General features: G+C 40.5%; 1 protein-coding gene across 1 annotated transcript; it reads right to left on the minus strand.

Moving 5' to 3' along the window:
• Window positions 1–237: 237 nt before the first annotated feature.
• AAR2 (AAR2 splicing factor) lies at window positions 238–18,410 on the minus strand. Its single transcript, XM_044661576.1, has 3 exons — window positions 17,660–18,410; window positions 13,572–13,801; window positions 238–1,703 (listed from the first exon to the last, which is right to left on the minus strand). The coding sequence occupies exons 1-3, from the start codon at window positions 18,405–18,407 to the stop codon at window positions 1,527–1,529; spliced, it is 1,155 nt and encodes a 384-aa protein (XP_044517511.1). The 5' UTR covers window positions 18,408–18,410; the 3' UTR covers window positions 238–1,526.
• Between the last annotated feature and the right edge of the window lie 588 nt (window positions 18,411–18,998).

An 18,998-nucleotide genomic window follows, 5' to 3' on the forward strand; every position in this document is an offset into this window, starting at 1 on the left:
GCAGTTCTAAAATTTTCATGTCATTTATCTCTTCTCTGCCTTGATTTTTCTATTGTTAAAAGTGAAGGAAAGGACATTTTGGCTGCCACCCGGCTCCCTGGGGCTAATAAATAGGGCCAGATATTAGCTAGGGGTAAGGGACTCCATTTAAGTACTGCAGGAATGAAAATGGCAAATCTAACAATGCTCTAATTTAGAACAATGACATTACCTATAGGAGAGATTCACACACAACAATTTTATTCTCAAGGAAAAGATTTAATACATCCAACCTTCATATAAAGGAATCTCCCCAAGGAAACAAGTGGGACCAAAAATCCTACCCAGTCAGGATTCTCAGTTAAAAGCCGAAGCACCAGAATGTGGTAAAGAAAGTGGCAGCGGGGGCTTGCTCTGTTGTACAACATGACAAGGTAAGCAGTTCAGAGCAATCTCCCTTTAAGTACAACATTTTGCCTACAGATTATTGGCATAACCTTTGAGCTCCATTTTATGTGGATGCTTCAATTAATCAGAAAGACTGACAGTTAGAGGGAAGAAATGGAGGGGAAGAGGGAAAGGGAAAGGTCATTAAAACCTAGGGAATTTAGGCAAAATTGTAAACTATTCAGAGGTCCCAACATGGGCCACAAAGCTTCCATAACATATGGAAACAACTCTAGGGGAAGGTAAGAGGGGGAAGGAAGGTTTGCTTTCTTCTTGCTGTTGAATTATAGCAACACCAAAAACCATAAGGAGAAATCTTCCTTTACTAGATAGTTCCAGAAAAGTTTATCAGTTCATGTGGTCAGGATTCCTATTTTAGAAGGATCAGAAAAGGGTATGCCCAGGGGCTACATCTGTCAATGCCAGTGGCTGCTCCACTTCCACCCTCTGGGTATGGCTTCCCATAGTAACTGTACCAGGCACAGTGGGATTAAATAATCTGAACCCAGAACTAGAGGAATGTAATTAAAGTAGAGATTGAAAACTACTCTAGTCCTCAGACACTGTGGAATTGTCTTCCTTATATACAACTGAGTTTTTCCTTCAGAGACATCTTGCTTCTGAATATCAAACAACATTATTAAAATTTAACAGGCACAGTAATCTTCTCACCTGTCACTACTATCCCTGGCTTTAAAGGACATCTAGGAAAAAATAAAATCAAATACTAACAAATGTAGAGTTTGTAGTATCTGATTTTTTTTTTAAAGTATCTCAAGGCAGACTGCTCCCCAAGGAAAACTTGGTGGTTTCTCCCTTCCTTCTTCCCAGTTCAATCTCTCCATTCCTTAGGAAGAATTAAGTTGTCACTACGGCAGCTTCTTTGAGGAAGTCAGTTTTGGTGAAATACCAGACTATGGTAGGAAGTAGGAATGAGCCCACAGAGGAAGCCACAGGGGCCCGGGGTTATTAGACATGGACACCCTATTCCAAACCCATTAAATGGAGCTCTGGATCTCCCTTACAGTTGAAAAGGACACCAGGCAGAAAGGAGCTCCAAATTCAAGATGATTGGCCTCTTGGGAAGAAGAGTCTGGGAGCTAGCCTGTCACTTCCAAGTTAACACCTTCTGGAAGCTCCACCACCACTGGGGCACAGTCATCTGGCTCAGCCTCAAAGTCCCATTTGAATTTCTTAGTCAGATGGGCCTTGAATTTCTCTGCTTTCCGTCTCAGTGTCTCATCAACAGTGGTGCTGCAGATGTAGGAAAAGAAAACCTGAAAGGAAGAAAAGAAAAAAAGTCATTCCTTAGAAATGAGATCAAGCAGAAATGGGGATGTGGAAATTTCCCTGCTGGGTTGATCTCTTCCTATAACTGGTAGATCAGCTGCTACTGGCAGTAGTCCAGGACACCTGCTATGTTCTATCCAACAAGAGAAGAGAAAGAAGAGAAGAGGAGAAGGAGAGACAAACAGACAGACAGACAGACAGACAGACAGACAGACAGACAGACAGAGAGGAACATAACCTGGATAGAAATTAGACTTCCAAAATAGAGCCACCCCACTCTAAGGTGAGGTTTTACCTTTGTCCTTTGGCAATAGCATATCAAACTTACTGATGTCTTGATGATACAGAGACAATGTCTTTGGGGGAGAAACAGGTGACAAAGGCCCGAGGGCCACACATATACCATCAATAGTATAGTTATTGGGAAGCAGATTTGGATCAACATAAGGAAGAACTCCCTAACAAAGGAACAAACTGCCCAATGGAATAGTGACAGTTTAAGCAGAGGCTGGAACATTCCACTTGGGGATGTTACTGAGGGGATTCAAGCTTTAGGGATAAGACTTAAACTATATAAGCTCTAAGGTCCCTTACAACTCCAGATCCTATATGTCCTTTCCCAATTATCAATCAACTAAAGTAATAAGCTCTGAGCTTCCTTTTTCCTCTCTATTCAACTTGTATGGTTTTTTTTTTTTAAGTTTGTTTTAGGGGATGAGGAAAAAACATAGTGTGATCTGTCCTAGCCCATGCCCTTCTTCTTTTCAATCAACTGTCCTAGATACCAGATTATGGGTCAAGTACTGTAGGCCTCAGTAAACATCTCCTTTCTCCACCCTTAGTCAATCAACAAATCCCCTTTATATCCCACATCTAAGTCCCTTTTCTCCTGCACCATAGGGCACAGCAACAGAATGAAAATGAAGGGTTACTGGGCTTTGTTTTGAATGATTTCATTCTGAGGAAGCTGGGCCAAAGGTTACAGACAGAGGGGGACAATCATGGAGAACTAAAGGCAAGAGCATAAAGAGCAGCCAAAACAAATGCCAAATCGATAATGAATTAGAGGGAGGAGTGGGGTTACCAGAGTTGGAGGGCAGCAGGGAGAGTGAGCTGCTAATCCGAAGGCATCTAATGGAATTGAGTGTAATACTGAAGAGTCTCCTTTTACAAGTAGCTCTGTTTACAGGGGCCTCATCCACTTCCAGCTCACCTCAGGTTCCTCCTGAGCTCCCAGTGTGACACTAGCTCTCTCCAGTTTCCTGATCTTAACACACCAAATGAACACTCGTTGGCAATGTTGGAGAGATGGAGACACTAATAGCCCTGAGGACAGCAGGGATGGGCAAAATGCAGCCTGGGGTGGGGGTGGGGGTGTCTTGAACTACCCTACAAGCATAATCATCAGTCTGAATCTGGTAGCAACTAGTAACAAGGGGATAGAACAAACTGGCTCCCTATCCACCTGCCCCAGGGCAACATTAACCAGAGGCTGGGAAAAAATACAAGTCGACACATCCTTCTGTCCTAATGCCAATAATCTTGGATATTTTTTTAAAATGTAGTGTTCTCTTTTCTCACTTGCTCAAGACAAACCCTTAAAGGCCAGCAAGAGAGGAATTACCATATTCATTTAATAGATAAAGAAATTGAGATTCAGAGTAGTTGGTTAAGCAATTTATCCAAGGCCACACAACTAGTCAAGAGACAAAACTAAAACTAGTGAGTTTTACTTAAGCTACCATAGAAAAAACTACTATAAAATTTGAAGATAATGGGTTAAAAAATCATGACTTTTTTTTTTTGCAAGAAAGGAATAGAACCTGAGAAATACAAATATGTGCAACATTTTCCAAGTGGCTTTTGTAGACCTAAAATCATTTGTTTAGCTTTGAAACATAAATATATATTCTGTATAATTTGGTTTGTTATGAAAGTACCATGTTCGGCATAGTTAAGGATGTGAACAAAGAAGGAGGTACCACTAAGGAGAACACAGGGGTTGCAGCAGAGAACTCCTTTTCAGACTTGATTTCTTCTATGGAGGAAATTCCTCCACCAACAGATATAATATGTATAATGTATAAGCATAATGTACAACTTTAAGACAGTTGCCTAAGGCTAGGTGAAAAGACCAGTTCACAAAGCTAGAAACAGAGGTGGGATTGGAACTAAGGTACTCCTTACTTTGCACAATTTCAAGCTGTTTTCCAACAACAGTTGGGCTCTTGCTTAGCTCCATCAATACAATACATCAGTGTCTTTCTACAACCCCTCTGACAAGGACTATTCCATCTTTTGTCATATTTCCATCCAATACCTGGTTATTTAGGCACAAGTAAAACAGGAGTGTGGGGTATTAAAAATGATTTTGCCAGGGGAAGCTGGTAGGCTCAATGGATAGAGCCAGACCTGGAGATGGTAAGACCTGAGTTTAAATCTGGCCTCAGACACTTCCTAGCTGTGTGGTCCTGGGCAAGTCACTTAATTGATGCTGTTTTCAGAGAAAGATTTATATACTGCAGAGAACTTTCATAATCAAGTCAGACTTAAACCACTACAATTTCATTAATAATCCTTAGATCCTTTCAAAGTTCAATCTAAATTATGTCTCCTACAAGAGGCCTTTCCTGACCCTCCCCCTCATATGTATTTTGTCTCATCTGGCAGAATGTAAGCTCCTTCAGGGAAGAGATTGTTTCCTATTTGTCTTCATATCCCAGGCACCTAGTACAGAGCTTGCACACAGTAAGTCCTAAACAAATATTTGCTACTTGATTAAGCAATAACCAAGTGACCGAGGCAATACAAAGTAATTCTTTGGCTGACTGGAACTTTTGACTTCATTCTCCCAATCACCAGATAAACAGTTTTTGACTGTCAAGAGCTCCTATCTAAATTTCACAATGAAGTTGCATACTAGATTTAAGGCATTATGTGTGAGTCTAGTGCACCAGTAGGGGCCAACTGCCAAAAAAGATTAAGTTCGATAAAGATGTATTTTGAATTCAATTTAAATTCCAATTTTAGCCCCAAGGCCTAAAGACAATTTCAGTCACGTTTCAGTGTATTCTTATGATCTCAGTATTCTATTATTCTGATAAAGATGCACATATTTCAAAAAACTGATTCTTAATTTTCTTCATATTCATTTTGCAACTATATCTGAAAACAGAATGGATTCTTGAATTTGGAGCTGGGTCTACTGAAGTGACCCTTTTTACCCTTACCTAAACAGGAATTCCTTCTATAACATAACATTCTCCAGTGGTTGTCCATAAGAATATAAATATCTTTGAGGCCTGAGTATGCTCTCTCTTTTGTCAAGTATGCCCAATACCTAGCACAGTGCCTAGAATATAATAGGCACTTAATAAATACTTGCTCAGTAGGTCACTTTCTGCTGGAAAACCTTCATTGATGGGGCACTCACGACCTCAAGAGAAAATTCATTCCACTGTTGGCTGGTAGCAAGTGTTAAGAAATTTCTTCCTTAACACTGGAGTAAAATTAGACTTTCTACAACACTTCTAATTGTTACTTGTTCTGCCCTTTGAGTCCCAGCAAGCCAAATCTATTCCTCTTCTCTATGATATCACTTCATATTCCTGAAGATATAGATAACATATTTCTCATTTTCTATCTCCCCTTCCTTTCATTCACCCCTCACCCCTCTAAATCTTTTTTCCAGGTTACACATTACCAGCTACCTTGGATGGCAGTTTTCAAGTCCCTTGACCATCCCTGGTCTCCATCCTCTGGATATGTTTAACCTTTATCAATATTCTTAAAATAAGATGCCAAGAAGAGAAGAAAATTCTCCAAATAACTAACTAGGGAAGAGTACAAGAAGTTATAATCTCTTTTGGGATACTACCACTGATGTATGCCTACCTATGGTGGCATTAGCTTTTTGGGTTGTCACATCACATATTGGGGCTCTCACATCATTTTTAAATCATCCTGAGTTTGTAGTTTACTAAAGTCCGAAGGCCTTTTGTTTTGTTTTGATTTGTTTCTTTTTGGGTGGGAAAACCCATTTATTCAACAAGAACTACTGCGAAAAGTAGACAAAAATTTGGTAGGACATAGGTTTAGACTGGCATATAACAATGAATTCTTAAGGGATAAATAATCTAAATATAGAAAGTCACACTATAAAAAAAAATTTTTTTTTTTTAAGGACGATGGTAAGCTTTGAAAAATGTAGATAGGGGCTGACCTCCCTAAGGTCTTTTAAACATGGACTCTTGGCTAGTTATTCTCTTCCCATCCTGTTTAAGGTAGTGATATTATGGGAAGACTTGCTAGGCTTAGAGATAGATGGGAGCCGAGTTTAAGCCTGCCTTCCTACACCTTCTAACTCTGTGATCACAGGCAAGTCACTTAAACCTCTATGAGCCTCAGTTTCCTAATCTTTAAGAAAGGTAGCATTGGGCAACTATCAATAATATGTAAATAAGTCTTGATTGATGACACATGTTAAAACCAGTGGAATTTGCGTGTTGGCTATGGGGGGGGGGTGAAGGGGAAAGTAAAAATATCAATCATGTAACCATGGAAAATTTTTCTAAAAAATAAAATATTTAAATTTTTAAAAAATGGAGCATTGGGGGTAAGTAGTGTGATAATGAAATTAAATCTGCCCTGCCCATCCTTAATCTAATCACCAAAGGTGAGAACATCCCTACTTAATTCACAAGTTGGGAGGTCTGTGACCCACGTGTGCAAGAGTGAGTGACGAATCAAAATTTGCTGACTGCCCCCTAGACAGTCCTAAGAAAAGCGTCTGTTGTGATTGGACACGTAAACTAAGAGGAAGGCACAGGAAACGATGCAAAAGAAGCACCTTTAAAAGAGAGTTCAGTGAGTTCAGCTTCTCTCTTCTTGTTCGTGTCTTGGACCTGGAGGAGTGCTGGCTGAGAACTGAGACCTTGGTGAGACTGTTCTTAAATCTTTCCCTTAGAACTACACATGGTGAGTGAAGAAGACTGACTACCTTAGCCTCCGGAGGGGCCCTTGATTGAGAGAAGCCCTTGTGACTAAACCCTTTGTTAACTGACTTTTAGGCTCTCTGGCTGGGTCTCTGGAGCCTTGCTGGAGTAAAGCCCAGACTTGCATACAAATCTAGTTCATTAAGTTAGATCTCTTACTCTACCCTCTTCTCATCTCTCTACTTCCACTCTTTCTTATATTTTGTAAATAAATTACTAAAATCATTTTAGGAATTGGTATTTATTCAGTTCCTTGGCGACCACACCTTTAAATATTAATAACCAGTCCAACCATAACCTGTTTCCCCTTTTATAGTAGATGGTTCAGTAGATTAAGAGCCAGGCCTGGAGACAAGAGGTCCTGGGTTCAAATGTGATTTCAGATACTGCCTATCTCTGTGATCCTGGACAAATCACTTAATCCCAATTACCTAACCCTTTCTACTATTTTGCCTTGGAACTGATACTTAGTATTAATTTTAAAATGGAAGGTAAAGGTTTTAAAAAAGAGAGAAAGGAAGTTATCATTAGGTATAATATAACCCCTTAGGGTTGCTGTAGGTATCTAATGAGATTGTGTAATGGCATTATATACATACTGTTATTAACTCTATGGGGCTGTTTTTTTAAAACTCACATGTAGAATTTTATATTATCCCCATTAAGTTTTTTTCTTTTTAGATTAGGTGAAGTGTTCCAAATCAACCCAGTTCAGCAAATAATTTGTTAAGTGCAGACCTTTTTGGATTCCAATTCTGTCATCCAACTTATTAGCTACCCTTCCCTACTTCAAGTCACATATAAATTTGATAAAAATATCTATACTTTTCATCCAAGTCATTGATAAAACTGATAAAATAGGGCTGTGGTCAGGTATATATGGAATGTGGATGGCCTGTATAAAAAGGTACAGAGGTAGGAGTTTAAACTGCTGAGTTTAGGGAACAGCAAGTAAATCAATTTGGCTAGAATGCTGAGTTCATAAAGGAGAATCAATGTGAAATAAATCTGGAAAATTAGGTGAAAGCTAGGGTCTAAAAATCAAGCTAAGGAGTTTATATTTATCTTAAAGGCAATAGGGAGCCAAGTAAAGATTCTTGAGCAGAAAAATTGTGTTTTAGGAAAATTATTTTGAGAGTTGGGTCAAATATGGAGCTTCTTCCAAAGCAGGGAGGCCAGTAAGATTATTATGACAATGCAGGCATGAGGTGATGAGGGCTTGAACTAGGGGAGTGGTCATATGTGTGTAGAAGAGACATAAGAGATGTGGTGAAGGACAAGATTTGGCAAATGACAATATGGGGTGAGGGAAAGACAAGCATCAAGAATGACTCCCAGGTAATGCAGATGATCAACTAGTTACTAGAACCATGTTGGTGAACCTACCTATGGCACATGTGCTGGGGGGTAGGGGGGAGCACAGACTGTTCCCTTCCCTTTCTCTACATGTGCCTGAAAACATTTCTCACATGACTTGCTCTTCTGAACAGCAGCCCAATGGGAGCATTTCCCCCCTCCCCAGATGGTGTAAGGGTTGCAGTTTGGGTACTTGGTCTCTAAAAGGTTCGCTATACACTGAAATAGAAAGATCTAAACCTTGATGCAGGAAAGATACTAAGTTTGTAGATGTTGAATTGGATATGCCTATAAGATTTTCAAGTAAAGAGGTCTATAGCAGAGAGCTCAGAAGAGACATTAAGATTGGATACAAAGATTTGTGGAAGTCATCTGAAGAAAAATTACGATCAAATTCATGGAAACTGATCAGTTCACCAATGGAGAATATATATACACACACACACACATATATATATGTAGAGAGATAGACAGACAGAGAGAAGGGTCCTAAACAGATCTTTAGGAGATACCCACAATTAGGGGATATGGACACAAATGGTTATCCTTCAAAGGAGCAATCACCTAGACAGGATGAGAACCAGACTCCTTTATGACTATTCTTTAGTCATATAGAGGGAAGAATAAGTATACAAAGGGAAGGAAGAATCTACAGTATCATGATCACAAGAGTTTGAGGGAAGAGTGGGTAGTGAGGAAGTTGAGCCATGAATTTGACAGCAAAGGTAAGGAGATAGATGGGATGAGAACTAAAGGAGCTAGAAGGAAAAAGGATCCAAGAGCAGCTAGGTGGCTCAGTGGATTGAGAGCCAGGCCTAGAGAGGTTGGGGTTCAAATGTGGCCTTAGACACTTTCTAGTTGTATGACCCTGGGCAAGTCACTTAACCTCCATTGCCTAGTCCCTACTGCTCTTCAACCTTGGAACCAATACATAGTATTGATTCTAAGACAGAAGGCATAGGTTAAAAAAAAAAAAAAAAAAAGAACAAAGAATCCAGTGGGGTTATGTATCATCAAAGAGTATGGAGTATGGAGTATGGAAGAGCAAAATGTGTAGTCTCCTCTTCCTTCTCTAAAAATCCTCAATTGGAGATGGCACAATTCCAAGAGATAGTGAGGTCTAAGACTTGACCATGCTGGGATGTAGTTGAAATAGGTTAGAGGAAGTTAAGAGTTGACGTTAAAGAACTGTGAGTTCATGTTGTCAGAGAAATCAATAGCAATATTTAGGTTTCTGATGATGAGGGAAGGGGATGGGATAGAAAGAATGACTGTGAAGGCTATTAAAGCTATTGAAAAAGTCGGCAGAATGACCGGTAGGTTTAGCCCAAACCTTTCAATTTATAATAACAGGTTTGTGTTAAATGACCAATCTAAAGTCACACAGGGGGAGCAGCTGGGTAGCTCAGTGGATTAAGAGCCAGGCCTAGAGACAGGAGGTCCTAGGTTCAAATCTGGCCTCAGACACTTCCCAGCTGTGTGACCCTGGGCAAGTCATTTAACCCCATTGCCTAGCCCTTACCACTCTTCTGCCTTGGAACCAATACACAGTATTGATTCCAAGACGGAAGGTAAGGGCTTAAGGAAAAAAATAAATAAATAAAGTCATAATGGGCATGCTAGTGGTAAAACCTGGACCTAAATTTAGGCTCCAGATTACCAGAGTAGTATTCTAAACCAAGTAAACATCAGTGTTGTTGCTGTTTTCACATAAATGCAACAGAAGTCTCTCTTTAAACTATTTCTCCCATACCTAAACAGTTACCAAGTGTAGACGACCATTTGTTCAACTCAATAAACATTTAATGAATATTTACTATATGCAAAGGGAAGATAGGTACCCTAGTAGATAGGGTGCCAGGCCTAGAGTCAGGAAGACCTAAGCTCAAATCTGGTCTCAGAAACTTACTAGCTGTGAGATTCTGGACAAGAAACTTAACAATGTCTGCCTCAGTTCCCCCATCTATAAAATGATCTAGAGAAGGAAATGGCAAACCACTTTAGTACCTTTGCTGAGAAAAACCCAAAGGGAGTCAGTCACGACTAAACAAAAAACCATATACAAGCCCCTGTGCTAGAGCATCTGAATCTGAATTTGAAGGCTAGTTTTTTTTCCTAAGATTACATTAATATATCTATTTTTTTATTTTTAAATGATTTTACATAAATGCTAAAAAATTAAAAGGGGGAGAGAGTGCATTTATTGTTTTCCAAATAAATATACCAAATTTTCTCAGTTAAAAGTCAAAGAAAAAAAATTTTCCAACCATCAGCTTTATAAACCCCACCTGGGAATCTAGAAATCCAGCTGGGCTCTTTCTGCTTCATAAATCATTGCTGGCAAAAAAGATCCTGCAATTAGAACTCAGCTGTCTGTTGTGCTGACAATGCCCTAGAGAGCCAATGACAGGCTGGCTTTAGTATGATTACACTAACTCTATAATGTTTTTCACTTTATCTAGGGATGGGAAGGAAAAGATCTCAAGGAGACTAAAGTCAAAACTTCCTCCAGGATGCTCAGGCATCTGAAAGGATGCTCCTTTAAAATTCAAGGAAGCCTCCTCAAGGGGGTCCCCTTTAAAAGGAATTTTTTCTCATATAGTTGCATTTTCTTTTCCTTCTTGAGGATTTTTTTAGTTTAAGTGATCTTTATTCACAGAAGCAACATAAGGCTCTCTATAGTTCTTTTTGGCATAAGACTCTTAACTCATTACCCTCTAATTATTTATCTTCTAGTCCTCTCTCCAATTATCCTTGCACACACTGCCAGGGTAACCTTTCTAATGCTCATCTTTGGTCATTTTATTTCCCTGCTCAAAATCTTTCAAAAGCATCCTAGTGCTTAGTAAATAAAGTCTAAATTCTTCACCAAGAATTCAAAGCCCTCCACAAACTGACTCGAACCTATCTTTCCAGACTTAAGTTTTTTGTTTTTTTTTAAATTCTTACCTTCAGTCCTAGTATCAATTCTAAGAATGACAATGGCTGGTCAATTGGGATTAAGTGATTTGCCCAGGGTCACACAACTTCAAAATGTCTGAGGCACATTTGAACCTAGGCCCTCTCCATTTCATATCTGGCTCTCTATCCACTGTGCTTCCTGGCTGCTCCTTGCAGGCTTATTTTAACATTCATTTTCACATGGTCCAAACTTTAGCTAAACAGATCTATTTAAATGTTCCCCAAATGTATTCTGCCTCCATACAGTCACATATTTTAGGGACTGGACCATTCCTTACACCTTGAATGTTCCCTTTCTACCCCTATTTTAATTTCTATAACTGAAATCCTACTCATCCTTCCAGGCTCAGCTTAAATGTAAACTCTGCCATATAGCTTCCTTTATCTCTCTCCCACTCCAAATACTCTTAGCACTCTCTACCTCCCAGGCACCTCTATATTCTATTTATTATTATTCCTAGTCATTTATGTCTTATTTTTTCCTATCAGATTATGAACTCCTTGAGAGCAAGAACTATGGATACTATTGGGCAATAAGGAATGATAATCTGCTTTATTTTTATAAAAACTGGGAAGACCTCAATGAACTGATGCAGAGTAAAATGAGCAGAACCAGGAGAACATTGTACACAGTAACTGAAACATTATGGGGCAATCAAATGCAATCCACTTTGCTACTAATAGCAATGCAATGATCCAGGACAATCCTGAGAGACTTATGAGAAAGAAAGCTATCCACCTCAAGAGAAAGAACTGTGGGAGTAGAAATGCAGAAGAAAAACATATGATTTATCATTTGTTCATAAGGGTATATGAGTTGGGGTTTTGGTTTTAAAAGATTATTATAAAAATGAATAATACAGAAATAATACAGAATAATACAGAAAGAGTGATAATACATGTATAACTCAGTGGAATTGCTTGTCAGCTCTGGGACAGGGGAGGGAAAAGGGGAGGAAGAGAACATGAATCATGTAACCATGGAAAAAAACTTAAAAAAATAAATAAATAAAAAGGGGGGAGGGAGAGCAGGAACTAAGTCTTACTTATATTTATATCTAACAATCAATAAAGTATTTATTAAGTACCTACAACATGCAAAGCACTATTCAAGGCATTGGAAATGCAATATAAAAGAGAGACAGTTTCTTCCCTCAAGGAGTTTACATTTCACTTGGGGGATACATGTTCACAGAGAAGTATAGACCCCAAATAAATATTAAACTGATGAGGGAGAAGGGTATAACAACTGGAGGAATTGGGAAAAGCTTCATAAAGAATATAGTACTAAAGTCAAGCCTCAAAGGGAGATACGGTTCCAAGATGTAGAAATGACAATGGAGAACATTCTAAATATATGAGGAAGGAGGAAGGAGAGCCAGTGCAAAAACATGGAAGTAGGAGATGGAATGTCATGAATGGAGAACAACAGTTAATAAGCAATCTGGCTGGAATAAAGATTGTGTGAGGAGGAATCCTTGTACGAAGTAGGATTTGATCCATATCAGGTGAAGGGTAATGTTATACTTTTGCTAAAACCTTCTCAAATTGTTTAAACCAGGTTCAGTTTATAAATGAGAATAACTCATTTCCGCCTTCTAGCTATAACATAAAATGCTAAGATGTTCTACAGAAGTCAGGTAATGGTATCATCCTACTACTTCCCAGGGGATAAAACAGGCTCTGTTCATAAGAGTGAGTGGATTTAGGAAATCTATCATCAATGAATACACATTTATTGATCTTACCAAGTTCCTGATAATGTGCCAGGTGTTGTAGGGGATAAAGCAGCATCACTGTAAGTGGAATAGTATTTTTCAACAAACATTAACTAAGCACCTACTACATACAGACTGCTAAGTACTAGGGGATTTCTAAAGCACCTTTATATGCAGGAAGAAGCAGCTCATTGGGGAAGATAATGGAAACCAACGGTTTGCAGGTCTATGCTGCGTCTAGGCCTGAGGACATAACTGAACCACATAATGGCAGAAGTACATTAAGGAGACTGATCTGTTTGAAAAGAGAAGGAGCGGCACAAGATGAAAACTATACATCATTTGAAGCATCTCTCCTAATTACAGTTCATAATGAAAATTTAATTGCTAAGTTAAAAGGAAATTTCCTTTTTTCTAGATGAGAACCACAGCAGAAGCTGGCATTTTGTTTGAAAAGGAAATCAAAGTTACTTTAATGTTCAAATGAAATTTGAAGAGCTACAGACATTTCAGTGGGAATAATCTTCAAAACTCAAGCTTGAAGTATAAGGCTGAAGCAAAATTACTATTTCAGACTCAATATCATGAATGTGGGAGGTGAGTCTGAGGTTTGGGAAACTATTCTAGTCCTTGAGAAATGGAAATGAAAAAACTTTGTTATCCCTAGCAAAATGCTTGGAAAACACCTATTCAAATCAGAGCTGTCACAGGGATTTTGGAAGACTTTCTTTAAAAAGAGTCCTCATCCTTTAAAAAATTCTCTCATCCAACCAGGTAAAGTTGTCTATTTGTCATAATTGCTGGCTCACCTGGACAGGAAGCTTACCTGCAAGGTGCTGGTTAAGAAATTATCTTGAGAGATGATGTCTACAAAGAAGTCAGCAGGAATCTCATTGAGTTCGTGGTACAAGATGGAAATAAGGCGGCTGTAGAGGTCGCTGTACTTCCCAATGGCTTCTTCTGCCCTGCAGAGGAGGTTCAGGAGCTGCTTCCAATGTTCAAATGCATCATAAACATGCCCAATCAGGAAGCAGATAAAGGCAAACTGCAGTTCAGCTGATGAGTCCCAGAGACAGGAAATTGAAATTTTAGGAGAAAGTTTGGTATCAAATCCTAATGTAAGATCTTAGTATCAGTGAAATTATTCAAGACACAAAATCCTATAGTGCTAGAGCTGGAGTCCCCTGACCTCCACTTTACACAACTCTATATTTGTGGCGCTCTCCCACTATGACCAACAGGGACCTGGGATATTGAGAAAGAGATGAGTCATAGTAGAGGACATCCTACTTACTCTCTGAAATAGTTCTAGATAGCCCCTTCGATCAAAGCCAGGAAAGCAATGTCTATAGTTCCTACTCATCTCAGTTTTTTAATAATTCCTTTTACACTGAATAGATGACCTTTAATGACTACAACTATTAATTTTTAGGTTAGTTCTCCCTTTGTGGGAGAACTTGGGAAAGATGGATAAAATCACAATTAAGCAAGGAAAATTAAGGAACACAGTTTTGCACAGTTGAAAAATCATGAGATTGAAGATCAGACCTCAGTTCAAATCTTAGTTGTGCCATTTTTTGCCACAATACTCATTTTTTACATCTGTAAAATGAAGGGACTGAACTAAATGGTGTCTAAAGACCCTTCCAGCCAGCATTCTATGATTTTAAGGCATCTGTGTTCACAAAGGGAAGTTTAAAGGTCTCACCCTGTGTGACTTGCTGTCCACTAAAGGCTCAAAGCCTTCACGGGAGCATACAGACTGTCTTACCACTAAATGTTTACATGGCAAAAAAGTTATTAAAATGTGTTTATGCAAATTTGGTACAGTAAACAGAATTGAGAAAACAATATATGCACAATGCTCACAATAATGAAAAATGGAAGTAACAGAAACAAAAAAGAGCCCTTGTACTCTGTAATTATAACCACTAAACCTGGTCCTTGAGGAGAAAAAAATATACCTTCCTTCCTTCTTGGCAGAAGTTAGAGTTTACAGGTAAACAATATTACATAAACTGTCAAATCCAGTTACTGTATTGGATAGGTTTTGCTGTATTGCTTTTTTTTTCTTTTTTGCTTTTCATATTTATTCTTTGTTACAAGGAATGGTTCACCAAGTAGAAGAGGAAGAAGGTATATATTTGGAAATGAAGCTCATATAGAAACAAATGATCCCAACACACATTTCAACTATATGTGCTAATGGAAAAGGCATCCCTTTTTATAATTTCAACAGCTATTTACCTTCCTTACTTACTCCCTATTTTCAGCTCTACTTCCAAAAGAAAAATATATGAGTATTGGTCTCCACACAAAATGCTTCAAAAGCTACTAATCATGTTTTCCTACCAACAAAGGTCAGGAAGCAAGAGGCAACACCCCTTTCTCATGCTTGCCCCTTTCTCCCACTGATGAGCTCCTTTGAAAGCCTCCATTTCAGGGAAGGGTCCAGGCTGTGCAAACTCTTCTGGACTGCTACCATTCACCTTGTCTCCCTCTCCTCCATTTTCAGCTCTCTTTATATGTTGTTTTCCCCAATTAAAATTAAGGTTCTTGAGGACAGGAACTGTTTTTCTCTTTGCTTGAATTTTTATCTTCAGCTCCTAGACAGTGTCTGACACACTGTTAGCATTTAATATAGTGTGTTGCCTGCTTGTCTACCTGCCTGTAACTGAGCAGGTTTGTCCCAACACCCCATAAAAAATTCTAATTTGACTATTTCTGGTCCCTTCCTATATCCCCTAAGAACCAGCCATTCCATTTGCATGTGCCTAGGGACACTCTCCCTTTTAATCACTACTCACAGTAGAGTTGGGAGGTAAGGGGGGCAGAGGGCCTTGAGCAACCTGACTGTGGCAAAGTAGGGGCTGAGAAGAAGGCAATGCTTCTGAACAAGGCAGCTCAGCTCCAACTAAAGCATCCGGAGAATTGAAGCCTGAAGTATAGAGACTCAATACTTTATAGGGTCTTTAAAAGGAAATCTTCCCAATTTAATTTCTAAGTCCTCATAATTCTTAGGAGCAAAGCAGTTTTTCTATGATCTGACTCACAGAACATAGAATTTTTGGAGTTGAATGGTAAATTGGAAATCATCTAATACTATACCCTTGTTTTTAGATGGAGACAATGATGCCCAGAGTAGACTTGGCTGAGATCACATAATGAGCACATGACAAACCTGGCAACAGTGCCCAAGTATCCTGACCCATAGTCCAGTGCTTTATACGCTATAATTACATTGGAACTGGATGGATGTTGAAAACATAGGGAAGCATTTCAGGAAATGCACAGGGGAATGAAAGAGGGCTATAGGATGTGCTAAGGGACACAGAGTAATGGAACAAACTACTGCTCAGAGAGCCGCAAGAAGCCAATGTAGTGAAATGATGATGAACCATCAGGATGAGCAGATGTGTTAAATGCTGCAACTCCACCAACTACCTTTGTGATACACAAAAAAATAGCTGAGACTCACTGTTAAAATGTGATGTAACCTTGGCCAGCAACTAAACTTGTGGATCTCTAGGTTACTCTGTTAGTGACTAGCGATGGCATCTCCTGCTTCACGGGACTATAAAATGTATCACAGCTTGAGAAGTACTCCATGAAGTTATATGCTGCCAAAAAACCCTGCTTTATACTAATCAACTTTTTATGCATACAACATTCAACATGAATCAACTTCATAAACCTGAAGAACTAGTTCATGATTCACTGACTACATAACTAGACCAGGACTCAAGAGGGACCCACATACCTGCTGACAAGACTAATGATCTTTTCATGAAAAATTCTCCTCTTCTAAGCAAGGAAATAAAATTATAAAAGAGGTCAATAGGGGGCAGCTGGGTAGCTCAGTGGATTGAGAGGCCTTCAATAGGAGGCAGCTGGGTAGCTCAGTGGATTGAGAGCCAGGCCTAGAGAGGGAGGTCCTAGGTTCAAATCTGGCCTCAGACACTTCCTAGCTGTGTGACCCTAGGCAAGTCACTTGACCCCCATTGCCTACCCTTACCACTCTTCTGCCTTGGAGCCAATACATAGTATTGACTCCAAGATGGAAGGTAAGCGTTTTAATTAAAAAAAAAAAAAAAAAAAAAAAAGAGGTCAATAGTTCTAAAGGAATGTCCCTTCATTTCATCTCCACCTCTTGACATCCTATGGTTACTACTTCCTTAGTGAAGCCTTCCCTAACTTTCATAATTCCAAGTTCTTTGGACTGTGGCATGGCATTTCAAGCTCTAAGGGACCTCCCAGCTCACCTCCCCCTTCATTTAGAAACCTGGTCTTATTTTTGTACTACTTATATTTGTACTACTTTGCATTCTATTTATCTGTACATGTTTTAACTATCCCACTATACTGAGCTCTTGATGAGAAGTGATTGTGTCTTGTGTTTTACCTATCTTTTTTTTTTATTTCCTACTACATTCTGTACCTAGCATATGCTTAATGTTTGTTAAATGCTAAAGAGGAAAGTTGAATTGTCTCTTGGATAAGCCCTAGTTTAATAGACAAGAGAATAGGTTCAAATATAACCTTAGACAAGTACCTTCCTTACTCTGGGCCTAAATGCAATGCCATGTTATCTGTAAGATAGGAGAGAGATCTCTGTCTATTCTAGGTCTGGCCTTCTACAATTTCCTAAGAGGAGCTATAAAAGTTTTAGGATCTCCCAAAATCATTTTATAAAGGCCATTTGGGCCTACAGAGGGCCTTAAGAATCATGCTTTGTTTTACAGAAGAAGCAACTAAAATCCTTAGATGGAGAAAAGACTGGTCTAAGATTAGTGAATGGTAAAGCCTGACCTCTTAAGTCTAATAGCTCCAAATTCCGTTCTTTTAGGATGGCACCACTTTGACTTTCAGCCCTCCTTCTTACCTTTGGAGCAAAAGGGAACCATTTATACCTACCCAGGACATCCTGGGGATTGGTGGAGTACTGACTGTTAATCACAGTCTCTAGGGCATAGCTCAGGTCCATGCTATGCTTGGTGATCTCAGCTGGGCTCGCACCGTCGGGGTAGGTCTGTTTGGGTAACTTGGTGAACCGGATCTCGGTGCCGGCTTTCTGCTTCATCTGGGGCAGACGGGCCAGGCCCTCCTGATAGCTCTTGCACTCTGTGGCACAGGGCGGCGGACCCTGTTCTGCTCGGTCCTTGGTATGTCTTAGGGGCAGGACCGGCAGCACCTCGGAGAAAGCGCAGATCTGCCCATTCTCGGGCTGCAATCGCTGCACTGTTTCCTCGCTGAGGCAGTTACTCAGGGACACCCACTTCTTCAGCCGGTCGTAGGGATAGGGCCCCAGAAAGCGATCCAGCTCCTGCAGGTTGGCCCGGGCGGCCTCCAGCTGCTCTTCGGGCGGCGGGCTGAGGTCCAGCTCCTCGCGGGCTGCATCCCAGCGGAGCAGGCGTAGCCCCCGCGGCTGCAGGGTCACGAAGAAGCCCGTGCGCGGGCCTGTCTCGCGGGTGCCGATGGGGCTGCGGCCCGCTGCGCTGTAGTGCACCAGATGGACGCCCGGAGGGATCATCTTGACGCCGCGGAAGCGAGGGCCCACCTGCCACGAGCTGCAGTCGATGCCGAACTCGGTGCCCACGGGCACGTCCAGAGCCACCACCGTGGCGCCCTCGAAGAAGAGGCTCCGGGCCAGCTCCGGATCCATCGAGGACACCCAGCCGCCCTTCAAGGCCGTCCTAACCCGAGTTCAGTCCGCTGGGGTCCCAGAGGATCTACGACTGATGGCCGAGACGCCCTGTGGGGGTCCTACTCCCAGACCGGACTTGAACGTCAGTCCTCCGAGGCCGCTATAGCCGCGCGCCGGAAGTGTGGCCGCTTCCTCCGGGTATGGGGACGAGGGTGCAAAGGGAAAGTGCTCCCTTCCCCACCCGGGGGTGGCGAGAGAGGGGTTCCTACGTCCTCGGGTTCCGCCTTCCACCTCTTGTCGGAATAGAACACCACCTCCGCCTCCCCACCCACCTAGAGTATCCAACTCTCTAGAAGTCTTTCATACAAAGTGCCTGGCACATAGCAGGCGCTTAATAAATATACGACTGACAACTATTTATTGAAAGGGAAGTAAGAGAATGACTTGTCTATTCTGATCTAATCAATTCAATTCAAGACAATTCCGAAGGAGTCATGTTGAAAAATGCAATCTACCTTAGAGAGAGAGAGACAGAGAGAGAGAGAGAGACAGAGAACTGATGAAGTCAGTGCAAATTTAAGCATAATTTTTTTCACTTTCTTGCCTTTT

This window comes from Gracilinanus agilis, chromosome 2 (genome assembly GCF_016433145.1).
Source record: "Gracilinanus agilis isolate LMUSP501 chromosome 2, AgileGrace, whole genome shotgun sequence".
Classification (NCBI taxonomy): Eukaryota; Metazoa; Chordata; class Mammalia; order Didelphimorphia; family Didelphidae; genus Gracilinanus; species Gracilinanus agilis.